Source organism: Osmerus mordax, chromosome 19 (genome assembly GCF_038355195.1).
Source record: "Osmerus mordax isolate fOsmMor3 chromosome 19, fOsmMor3.pri, whole genome shotgun sequence".
NCBI classification, from domain to species: domain Eukaryota; kingdom Metazoa; phylum Chordata; class Actinopteri; order Osmeriformes; family Osmeridae; genus Osmerus; species Osmerus mordax.
This window is the reverse complement of record NC_090068.1, coordinates 14,322,341-14,334,968: the sequence shown is the minus strand read 5'-3', so window position 1 is coordinate 14,334,968 and position 12,628 is coordinate 14,322,341. Positions and strand designations below refer to the sequence as shown.

The 12,628-nt window shown below is 51.2% G+C and overlaps 1 protein-coding gene across 1 annotated transcript in view; it reads right to left on the bottom strand.

Moving 5' to 3' along the window:
• LOC136962894 (seizure protein 6-like) overlaps window positions 1–12,628 on the bottom strand; it is a 42,693-nt gene that overhangs the window by 3,966 nt on the left and 26,099 nt on the right. Inside the window, exons 7-11 of the mRNA XM_067256793.1 lie at window positions 11,659–11,825; window positions 11,021–11,215; window positions 9,996–10,134; window positions 1,917–2,113; window positions 412–606 (exon numbers count right to left, since the gene is read on the bottom strand). Of these exons, the coding sequence (XP_067112894.1) occupies window positions 412–606; window positions 1,917–2,113; window positions 9,996–10,134; window positions 11,021–11,215; window positions 11,659–11,825 (893 nt within the window). The remainder of the gene's footprint in view (window positions 1–411; window positions 607–1,916; window positions 2,114–9,995; window positions 10,135–11,020; window positions 11,216–11,658; window positions 11,826–12,628) is intronic.

Here is a 12,628-nt window from a genome sequence, read left to right as displayed (position 1 = left end):
TGTAGCGGTGAAACAGTGTGGTTTAGTAAATCGTTGTGGATGTGATGATAGCGTTTAGAGAGAGTTTGTATTTAGATATTGTATGATGAAAAGGGCTGTTGGACACACATACGCGTTTCCTTCCGCCCCAGCAGACGATGGCTTCACGTGCATTTTCACACAGTCAGCTGATCCCATGTGACACCCTGACAGCATTTAGCTCCAAGGGTGTTACAGGGCTTGTCATTCAGAGGCAGTGACCAGCAGGGAGTCATTTGAACAGCTGGGAGTCATTTAGAGGCAGTGAACAGCTGGGAGTCAAAGTCACTTTGACTGGAGTTCTACTACTGTATCTGTCCAGTGACTTTAACCCCTTGGTGCCCAGTCTAGCCCCATACCCACCACTACCTCCCAGAGACTCCCCCAGCTCACCCTTCTCACAGCTGGGCACATCTCCACTCCAGGTTAGGTCCCACTGGCACATGAGGATCTCGGCCCCGGACAGCAGGTAACCGGGGTAACACTGGTAGGTCACCACGGTGCCGTGGACCAGGTCAGGGTGGGAGGTGCTCTTCCAGCCGTTGGTGATCTCAGGAAGCTCTGAGCATGTGTCGTTCCTAGGCACCTCTGGGGGAGGGAGGGAGGGGGAGGGATGGAGAGGGAGTGGAGAGAGATGAGGTGGGAGATGGAGAGGGAGAGAAAGAAATGGATGGAGGGAGAGAGATGGAATGAGGGGGAGGGAACCAGATAGAGGTGGTGGAGGGGGGACAAAATCAGAATAAACGGGGCTGTTAGTCGTGGAGAACAAGTGTTTTCTGTGCTAACACACCACTTTAAAACATCGCCTCGCAATCTTCACCAGCCGTGGATGGATGGTGGCACACGGGTGGAAACAGTGGTCATGACGAACAGTGGAGATCTTGTGCTGCATTCTGCATGTGAATTAGCTCTGGGTGTTTAAAGAGAATGCCAGCAATTTGCAATGATTACAGGCTGCTCAGTGTGCCAGGGGGAGAGCGGAGCGTGGCAGGGCCCTGCCTCCTCTGCCCTCCCCCACGCTGCCTCCTCTGCCCTCCCCCACGCTGCCTCCTCTGCCCTCCCCCACGCTGCCTCCTCTGCCCTCCCCCACGCTGCCTCCTCTGCCCTCCCCCACGCTGCCTCCACTGCCCTCCTCCACGCTGCCTCCTCTGCCCTCCCCCACGCTGCCTCCTGCCTCCTCTGCCCTCCCCCACGCTGCCTCCTCTGCCCTCCTCCACGCTGCCTCCTCTGCCCTCCTCCACGCTGCCTCCTCTGCCCTCCTCCACGCTGCCTCCTCTGCCCTCCCCCACACTGCCTCCTCTGCCCTCCCCCACACTGCCTCCTGCCTCCTCTGCCCTCCCCCACACTGCCTCCTGCCTCCTCTGCCCTCCTCCACACTGCCTCCTCTGCCCTCCCCCACACTGCCTCCTCTGCCCTCCCCCACACTGCCTCCTGCCTCTTCTGCCCTCCCCCACACTGCCTCCTGCTCACATCGGGGGTACGGCACTCCACTACCATGGGGGACAGGGACAAAGCACACCAGATAATTGTGTCTCTGCGTTCAATGTTTTATAATCCACTGCACCTGTGCTGTTGCCGAGAGAGATGTTAGAGGAAGAGGAAGAGAGTGAGAAAGAGAGAGACAGACAAAAGATAAAGCCCTGTTTTTCATCTGGTCTCCTGCCAGCTTGTCTGTGAGGAAGAGATCTCTTGATGTCATTAATCTCTCTCTCTGGGAACAGCAGCTCTGCTTGGAGACCACAGTTCACTTCTGAGCAAGGGCAAACCACCTTCAGCTTTCCCTGAGTTGTTTTCTCGTCAACACAATTTCTCATAAAAAAGCTCACTTTTTAGTTGATTTCAATATTTCACGTTGAGTGGAGGACGCCCAGGATCATCATGTGTGCAAACGTTTTTACCAAAAAAGTGGAGGACAAATCCATTGTTGTAGCCGTAGATGTTGGTGGCGGGGTCGGACTGGAACTGGATGGTGACGTCAGCCATGGAGGTGTACAGCCGGAAGCGAGGCCTCGAGCCGCTGTACTGGCCCAGGATGTTGGCCGTGAGATCATCACCGTCGTAGAAGGTCAGCAGGTCATTCTTGCCCACATGAAGACTGCAAGAGACAGAAACAAGAAACACAAGTTCCTTCAGAGGCGGGAAGTAACCCAAAGTACAAATACTTTGTTACTGTACTTAAGTAGATTTCTCCGGTATCAGTACTTTACTTCACTATTTACTTAACTTCTATTTACAACTTTTTACTTTCACTCCTTAAATTCTTTACACAAATATCTGTACTTTCTCCTTCCTACATTTTAAAGCGAGTCTCGTTACTTTAGTTTTAATCTGTATTTGGTGGCATGATCAATATTATTTCTTTTGCGCGCCTTTCTTAATTTCCTGGCACAGCACACGCACAGCAAACGTAAGCTAGTCTACGAAGTTACCATGGAGCAAGGCAGAAAGCAACGAGAAAAAAAAGTTTGGGAAAAACTAGAAATGTTTTAGTGTCCTGGTATGTGGGATTTTTTTTTACAAAACTTTAAAAAAGGTAACAAATATTTTTAAAGGAAGTTTTTTTTTCAAAGGGTAGATTTTTTGGTTTTCAAAAGAAGTTTCTTTCTTTTTTTTGCATAATTGCTGAGGACTCTACTGTACTCTAATGTCCTCTGCTCTAGGCTTCTCTGTTCCCCTTCCTCCTCTCCTTCCACTTCACGTGTGGAAAAACCATTTGAAAGTAAAAAAAAAAGAAAAAAAAAAAAAAGGTTTTACATTTCCATTTAGCAGACACTCTTATCCAGAGCGACTTACAGTAAGTACAGGGACATTCCCCCGAGGCAAGTAGGGTGAAGTGCCTTGCCCAAGGACACAACGTCATTTGACACGGCCTGAATCAAAATAGCAACCTTCTGATTACTAGCCTGATTCTCTAACCACTCAGTCACCTGACTCCTGACTTAAAAAGAGTTTTAAAAAAAGTTTAAAGAAAAGTTTAAAAAAAGTTTTGAAAGGTTGAAAAAATGAAAGTGAAGGATGTGTGTACTTTCGCCATCTCTGTTCAGAACTGAAGAACCTCATCATTTATCAGCCACGCACCTTTCAGCCAAAGCAACTTTCTTTTTTTAAATCCAAATGCTCCACAACTGAGATATATTTACCTTCAATCAATAATTTCTGCTGAAGCACAAAACAGGGCAGATGGTAGATACATACTGAATCCACCAGCTAACTAATGTTTATTTAAAGTGTTTAGGAAATCGCAATTAGTTGCAGTTGACATCTTATTATGCTACCATCAAAACTGAAGTGAGTTTCTTTCACAGGAGAGCGAGGAGAAGACAAGCAGATCTCAGTGGGAAATCGAAATTCTGTTTACGTCGGGTGGATATGATGAGAAACACAAACTAAATAATTCAGAATTAATTTGATTCTACTCCGTCTTTCCTCTGTCTTCTCATGAATAAATACTTGAATATGTATTTGTGTGGGTATGATAAGGAACTCACAATTCCTCCCTCTGACAAGTTTTCCTGTTGTGGAAATAATCGGGTAATGAGATGCTGGTATACTGTAGGTGGAACCAGAGGAGATCCCTTCACCCTACAGCTCAACTGAATATTTACCCTCACAAGGCTAAAGCGTTCCATATTACCTTCACAAATAGAATATATATCAGCTATTAATGCCCCACTGCAGTGGTTGCTGTTGAATTAGCTTACAGTACCTTGTGTCTTTAAGACAGCAGTCCATGATGGAGTTCAGCTCTGCTGCCACTGGTTAACATCAGAATGCATTAACCTTTCCAGACAAAGATTTAAGAGTCGTTGCCCTCTTTTCCTGGGGCAAAAAGCAACGCCTGACCTTTACTCAAAGATTAAGGAGGAGGTGGGGGTGAGGGGGCTTAATGAGAGAATAAAGTTCTAGGTTTCAAGGGTGGAGATCTCTCCAGGCATGCCCCCCTGCACCTGGAGGCAGGTGTGAGTGGAGATCTCTCCAGGCATGCCCCCCTGCACCTGGAGGCAGGTGTGAGTGGAGATCTCTCCAGGCATGCCCCACTGCACCTGGACGCAGGTGTGAGTGGAGCTCGGCAGGCCAGCCTGTGAGTTGGAGAGCACTTAGGACACATAGAGGAGGGGGCCTAGTTCTCCCAGGGTAAGAGCCTTCCTTTTGTACCTCTCAATCAGCTGTCTCCTGCATTCAGACCCACATATATTCAGCATCCATGCTGCATTTACATGAGCGAGTGCACACGACTTCTGAGGATGGGAACCTGCAGGATTGACTTTTAAACGCTTGAACACCCACATCCATCTCCCCCTCCCTCCTTTCACACAGATTAATCCCCCTGGTTGATTGCCTGCTAGTCACATGTTTAATGTATCACCCTCAAGCCTCCCACTGGCTCGCCCACGCCCTCCTGATGAGGGCGTGGCCCCACACAGCACAGGCTCCTCTCTCCTTTAGTCTCACTCTTTCTCTCCTTTAGTCTATCTCTCACTCTTTCTCTCCTTTAGTCTATCTCTCACTCTTTCTCTCCTTTAGTCTATCTCTCACTCTTTCTCTCCTTTAGTCTATCTCTCACTCTTTCTCTCCTTTAGTCTATCTCTCACTCTTTCTCTCCTTTAGTCTATCTCTCACTCTTTCTCTCCTTTAGTCTATCTCTCACTCTTTCTCTCCTTTAGTCTATCTCTCACTCTTTCTCTCCTTTAGTCTATCTCACTCTTTCTCTCCTTGTCTATCTCTTTCGGTCTCATTCTCTCGCACTTTCTCCCTCGCTCTCTCTATGTCTCTCTCCCTTTATCCACCTCTCTCTACTTCTTTTTCTCTCATCTACCTGCTCTTCAAGAACCTCTCGAGGCTGAAGACCAACTCTTCATCTCTCCTCCCCTCGTCCTCGCTCTACACCAGCTGGCACGCGTGTACTTGAACAGTCCAGTCTGCTGCCTGGGCAGCTCTGACTGGGGAGGACAGGATGTAAACAGCCTAACATCAACAGAGAGAAAAATAGGGGATGAGAGAAGGAGAGTAAGGGTGAGCAAGAGAGACAGAGAGAGAGAAAAAGAGAGATAGAGAAAGAAAGAGAGAGAGAAAAAGAGAGAGAGGAAGAGAGAGAGCCCACAAATGGTGCAGTGTGCCAACCCAGTGTGCCCGTGGACAGATCTGAGCATAACCCTAACCCTAACCCTCCCAGCTCTCTTCCTGAATACAAACAAGGCAGGGCAAAGACAGAGATGTGAAGCAGGGGAGGTGAACCCTGACAAAGTAGTCCCTCTGGTCAGTGGGACAGGCACAGGAACAAATTAAACCTCCATCCTCTCAGAAAACCCTGAGGCGAAGTGCCCAGATCGCCCCAGTGGGATGAAGCAACCAGGTTGGAGATGACAGCTTGACAAGGATCCGTTGACTGATTGGGGTTCGAATCCACACATATCCCCCCAGGACAACAACACTTATATGACGTCTGTTTGTGATGTGATACTTGAGTCTATTGTGTGTATGTGTGTCTGTGAGTCTATGTGTGTGTGTGTGTGTATGTACTGGGAACAGAGCCCTGGCTGCTGTTGCTGGCACCACCGGCACAAACCGTATTACCCTCTCAGGTAACCCTGGCACACGCAGGAGCGGGAGAAGGGATGTGATGTCATGTGAGGATGTGTCAACATTGTGCTGAGATCAGCACCTGAAGCAAGCACAAAGAAAGACTGTGGTCATTTATACTGCCACGAACGCACACACACACACACACACACATCTTTTCTACAAGACACAGACACGGTCCTCTCCCTCCAGATGAAAAGGGGCACAGGTGTGTGTGACAGCAGACACCAACCGTACTAATGTTCCCCTCCCGTCTCTGAGAGGGAACAGCCAGGGAGAGGACCTTGGTGAGAGGGAGGGAAGAATTTACATAGAAAGTAATTACTACCACCTCCATCTCAGAGGGGCTGGAAAAACTTGACTCTGATTTGAATACTGGCACTCTGCCCAGGAGCATATTGGGTGGTCTGGATGGGAAGGAGAGGAGAGGGGATCTGGGGAGAGGGGGCCTGGGGAGAGGGGACCTGGGGAGAGGGGGAGAGGGGATCTGGGGAGAGGGGACCTGGGGAGAGGGGGAGAGGGGATCTGGGGAGAGGGGACCTGGGGAGAGGGGGAGAGGGGACCTGGGGAGAGGGGACCTGGGGAGAGGGGGAGAGGGGATCTGGGGAGAGGGGGCCTGGGGAGAGGGGATCTGGGGAGAGAGGACCTGGGGAGAGGGGGAGAGGGGACCTGGGGAGAGGGGACCTGGGGAGAGGGGGAGAGGGGACCTGGGGAGAGGGGACCTGGGGAGAGGGGGAGAGGGGACCTGGGGAGAGGGGATCTTGGGAGAGGGGATCTGGGGAGAGGGGGAGAGGGGACCTGGGGAGAGGGGACCTGGGGAGAGGGGGAGAGGGGACCTGGGGAGAGGGGACCTGGGGAGAGGGGGAGAGGGGACCTGGGGAGAGGGGATCTGGGGAGAGGGGATCTGGGGAGAGGGGGAGAGGGGACCTGGGGAGAGGGGACCTGGGGAGAGGGGGACCTGGGGAGAGGGGACCTGGGGAGAGGGGGAGAGGGGACCTGGGGAGAGGGGACCTGGGGAGAGGGGGCCTGGGGAGAGGGGGAGAGGGGACCTGGGGAGAGGGGACCTGGGGAGAGGGGGAGAGGGGACCTGGGGAGAGGGGACCTGGGGAGAGGGGGAGAGGGGACCTGGGGAGAGGGGACCTGGGGAGAGGGGGAGAGGGGACCTGGGGAGAGGGGACCTGGGGAGAGGGGGAGAGGGGACCTGGGGAGAGGGGACCTGGGGAGAGGGGGAGAGGGGACCTGGGGAGAGGGGGCCTGGGGAGAGGGGGCCTGGGGAGAGGGGACCTGGGGAGAGGGGATCTGGGGAGAGGGGGAGAGGGGACCTGGGGAGAGGGGGAGAGGGGACCTGGGGAGAGGGGACAGGGGGAGAGGGGCCCCTTCCTCTGGCTCATTTACAATCTTAATTAGAAAGTGTTTGAAAAAGTCTTTATTTCATGTATTTTTAAGGACCCGGCGTTCACTACCAACATCTAATTCCCGGAGCCTCCAGAAGAGGTCTCTGTGGAGGTAGACTGCCTCTCCCCCCTGCTCCTCCTCCTGCACCTCCCCTGCTCCTCCTCCTGCACCTCCCCCTCCCCCTGCTCCTCCTCCTGCACCTCCCCCTCCCCCTGCTCCTCTGCCCCTCCCCCTTCCCCTGCTCCTCCTCCTGCACCTCCCCCTCCCCCTGATTCTCCTCCTACACCTCCCCCTCCCCCTTCTCCTCCTCCTGCACCTCCCCCTCTGCCCCTCCCCTCTGATCATAGCACTGCGACGCACGCAGGCACGCAGCAAATCACCTGCACTAACCCTAACCCCCTCTGCCCAGTCACCCTGCATCACCTGCACTAACCCTAACCCCCTCTGCCCAGTCACCCTGCATCACCTGCACTAACCATAACCCCCTCTGCCCAGTCACCCTGCATCACCTGCACTAACCATAACCCCCTCTGCCCAGTCACAATCCATCTTAATGAGCACAGAGCCAGCCCTCCTGTTTGGCCTAAATTAATTAATCAGTCCTCATTATGTACACTGTTGCTCAGTAATTGCGAGTGCAGGCACAGTGCAGACACGGTGATGAATGATAACAGAGGAGTGAAAGCATTCTCATTAACAAGAAAAGTGTGTGCCCACCCTTCTAATGAGCCCTCTCCCACCAGCTAGCACTCACACACACACATGTAAACATACACACACTCATATACACACACATGCACAGTCACATAACATGTACACATACACACACACTCAGTGGGATCCCAGCTAAGACAGGAGCAGACTTCTTCCAGATGGAGTCCTGGGTGATGCTGAGGTCTGAGCAGATGGATGAGTCCTGGGTGATGCTGAGGTCTGGGCAGATGGATGAGTCCTGGGTGATGCTGAGGTCTGGGCAGATGGATGAGTCCCGGGTGATGCTGAGGTCTGGGCAGATGGATGAGTCCCGGGTGATGCTGAGGTCTGGGCAGATGGATGAGTCCTGGGTGATGCTGAGGTCTGGGCAGATGGATGAGTCCTGGGTGATGCTGAGGTCTGGGCAGATGGATGAGTCCTGGGTGATGCTGAGGTCTGGGCAGATGGATGAGTCCCGGGTGATGCTGAGGTCTGGGCAGATGGATGAGTCCCGGGTGATGCTGAGGTCTGGGCAGATGGATGAGTCCCGGGTGATGCTGAGGTCTGGGCAGATGTGGATGATTCTCGCTGCTCACCCTGGACCTGGCTCAGAGCAGCTGAACACACACCAAGCTTACAGCTAACCTCAAAGACTGTGCCAAAAAGGTTGTGCTGCACAGCATTCTAAACGAATCTGTACTAAACATAAGCTGTCAAAACCAAAGTTTCTCTCCATTTCCTGTTTGGCCTCAGGTGTATCAGGGGGTTCAGTCCTGATCTCTAAATCAAGCGCGGATAAGCTCTGTCTCCAAATAGAATATTTGGCATTTGGTTGTAACACCCGGCCCACAAGCCCCGGCCCACAAGCCCCGATGTGTGATGAAGGACGTGTCTGTCGCTGGCTCAGTCCTGATATCGTCCCTCCATCTGGACCTCTCCTCTGATGTGCCTGACTGATAATGTCCCATATGCCATTTGACAAATCACAGAGTTTGGGGCGGGAGTCTAGCTCTGCCTAGCAGGAGCATGCTGGGAGAGACTGACCCTGAGAGCTTCTCCATCTGCTAGAGAAGCAGACCTCTCCCACTCTCCCTCTCTCCCACTCTCCCTGTCTCCCACTCTCCCTCTCTCCCTCTTCTCCCCACTCTCCCTCTCTCCCACTCTCCCTCTCTCCCTCTCTCCCACTCTCTCCCTCTCTCCCACTCTCCCTCTCTCCCTCTCTCCCACTCTCCCACTCTCCCTCTCTCCCTCTCTCCTTCTCTCAGATGGAGTCATGCCCAGGAGATCCCTGGTCTCTAACTTCTAAACAACCTTCACCCACTTCACTTCATCAATACGTTTATTTACATCAAGTAAGAGGAAACGTTAAGTAAACAAGTTCAGAAATTCCACAACAGCAGGTCTGCTGCAGGCTGTCCTGACCTCCCGTACCTACACACTTTAGAGACTGTCCACCAGCAACACCACAATGTTACAAGGATCAGAACAGCAGGCCACCACCAAGTACAGTCATAATCTGCTGAGGACTACATACAGAACAGTGTAAAAGCCTAAGGCACAAATATATATCTTTTTTAAGTAAAGCAAAAATTCTTTATGAAAAAATGAAATGAAAAGTGTATTAACACTTTTGAGAGGTCTGGATAAGTGTGTGAGAGTGGTCTCACTAGCAGAGCATGTTCATCTGAAGCCCTGCTCTGAGACACACAGGGAGGGAAGGCTGGGGGTTACGGTTAATCTGGTCAGAGAGCATTCTAGACGCACTGCTGAATAATCAATGTACCAGGAGCAAGAGATCTCATCTCTATTGCCACCCTAATGCTCTCCCCTATCAGTGGCTCTGTTTTGTGACATTTGAACATGCTTTGTGACATGTGTTTGTGTATGTGTGCATGTGTGCGTGTATGTGTGCATGTGTGTTCATGGGAGGATATAACCCAACATGGGTAACTTGAGGGTTAGCTTGGTTAGCTGGGTTAGTTTGAGGGTTAGCTGGGTTCGCTTAAGGGTTTGCTGGGTTGGCTTGAGGGTTAACTGGGTTAGCTGGGTTAGCTTGAGGGTTAGCTGGGTTAGCTTGAGGGTTAGCTGGGTTAGCTTGAGGGTTAGCTGGGTTAGCTGGGTTAGATTGAGGGTTAGATGGGTTAGATTGAGGGTTAGCTGGGTTAGCTTGAGGGTTAGCTGGGTTAGCTGGGTTAGATTGAAGGTTAGATGGGTTAGATTGAGGGTTAGCTGGGTTAGCTGGGTTAGATTGAGGGTTAGATGGGTTAGCTTGAGGGTTATCTGGGTTAGCTCTGCCTGCAGACACTCACACTTGTATGTCCAGCAGGATCCTCTTGTCCTCCTCCACATGGACGCCCCAGATGCAGTCTTGGCCCCTGTCGTACGCCTCAGGCCAGTTAGGAGACAACACCACCCCGGCTGAATCCGTCATCTCCCCACTGCACACGGCTGGGACACACACACACACTTTTATATACACTGTATGTCAAATGTCAAAACCTGTTGCCAGATTTAGCCATAGATTCATAATCATTCATAATAATGATGTGAGGTTCATTTTATAGTGTGCTCAAAATTAAAACGTTCAAGTTTTGTTCCGACACAGCTTTTGTTTCTGGCTTCTGTTGTTTTTCAAAGACCAGCGGCCGTGAGTGAGGTTGTTTCTGTCCAGCAGAATACCACTCATGAGGATTTTTCACTGCTCTTTGAAAGTGGAAGCGGTTGAGAAAGACTGTTGACCATTTAAAAGCTGCTATTTAATGCTGGGAAGCACTGTTGCCCTGACCCTGAGGAGCAGAAATTAAATCTTTTCACTTCTGCCTTCGCAAGAATTTCTTTCAGTTCAATTCAATTGGATGTGTGGTGGCGATGAAGGAGCAAGGTATAAAGAGCAAAGATAAAGGACATAAAGGATGGAAGGATTCAAGGTCAGTGTTTTTGAAAGAGAGAAAGACAGAGAGAGACAGAGAGAGAGACAGAAAGAGAGAGGCAGGCTTCTGTAGAGCTTGAAAACGACCCTAAACCTAACCCAACCCATCTATTTGAACCAGATGTGTTTGAAGAGTGAACATCTACATCCTACAGGGCAGTGTGTCCCGGAGTGGTTAGGGTTAGGGTTAGAGAGAGGGTGGTTAGGGTTAAGGTTAGAGAGAGGGGGGATCAGGACCAAGGTGTAGAACCTCTGCTCTACAGAGATGAGAGATGTGGACCTACAGAGATGACAGAACTGGCCCCACCTCTGCAGGCTGGGTTAGGGTTAGGGAGAGAGAGATGTGGCCCCACCTCTGCAGGCTGGGTTAGGGTTAGGGTTAGGGAGAGAGAGATGTGGCCCCACCTCTGCAGGCTGGCTCGGTCTCGTTCCACTGGGGGTTCTGGACGTCGACACACTCGATGATGACGGAGCCCTGCTCCAGGGTGTAGCCCGGGTCGCACGCAAACTCCACCACGGCCCCCACCCCGAACCCCGGGTCACTGCTGCTGAAGTTACCGTACTTCACAAACGGGCTGTAGCACGTCCCTTTAGCGAACGCTGGAGGATGAAAACAAACCTGATTATTATTCATTTACATTTACATTTAGCAGACGCTCTTATCCAGAGCGACTTACAGTAAGTACAGGGACATTCTCCCCGAGGCAAGCAGGGTGAAGTGCCTTGCCCAAGGACACAACGTCATTTGGCACAGGCGGGGAATCGAACTAGCAACCTTCAGATTACTAGCCCTCTTCCCTAACCGCTCAGCCACCTGACTCCCCAGGACCTGACTTCAGGACGCATATCGACAATAGACACATTCGATTAGAGAAGCAGATAGATACTTTATTCATCTGCTCAGGTAAATTGCTGAAAGCTGCTGCAACATGCTTCCGCTAGTGCAACACCCAGAAATCGCATGTAGAATTCTAATATTATGAATATTTTTAAAGTTTAGTATTCAGTTTGGCCCATAGCTGTACTGTGGGTCCTAGACGTACCCTCGTATCTGACGGCCGCACCCGTGGAGGTGACAGTCCCGTCGGTGGTGAACTCCACGAACAGGTGTCGCCCAGAGCTGACCACGCCCTCGTTGGGAAGGTACTCCACCTCGTAGGAGTCGTACACTGGGGGGGAGTCGATGTTGTTCCCGTTCTTAATCAGCAGCCTGAAACACAGACAGGAACAGCAAAAACTGGATTTGATTTCCACTCTTCATGTTCAGCACTTGGAGGGGCAGTTGTTGTATGACTTGTGCTATATAAATAAAGTTTGCTTGAATGAAATGGAGCTCGGAGTTGACCGAGCCGGCTTGGCTCACTGCGCGCACACACACACACAACATGCACCCACACACACACACACACACACACACACACACACGCACACACACAACATGCACACACACACACACAACATGCACACACACACACACACACACAACATGCACACACACACACACAACATGCACCCACACACACACACAACATGCACACACACACACAACATGCACACACATACACACAACATGCACACACACACACACACACAACATGCACACACATTCAATGTAATAATTGGGTGTAATAACCCTGTGATATCGTTTCCAACTCCACAGCCAGCAGCTTCATTAAACAGTTTGTTACCACGGCCCTGAAACAGTGTCACCACGGCGCAAAAATGTCATTAAGTCTCTCCTCCCTCAGTCAGAAGGGCCCCTGTAGTCCCTCAATTACTTAGCATGGAGGGAGGTTACTAGTAATGAATTAAAATGACATAAAGCTGTTTCAATTCAGTCCCCCAATCACATAACGTCTGAGTGGCTGAGTAGCAGTGAGGATTAGGAGTCTAAAAGCAGGCCCGTCCTACCTGAGACTCTGTCATCTTATCCAGCTGACAAAAGATTAGCAGCTCATTAAAAAGATGCCTTGAAACCACAGCACAGCTCACACACACACTCACGCACCTACA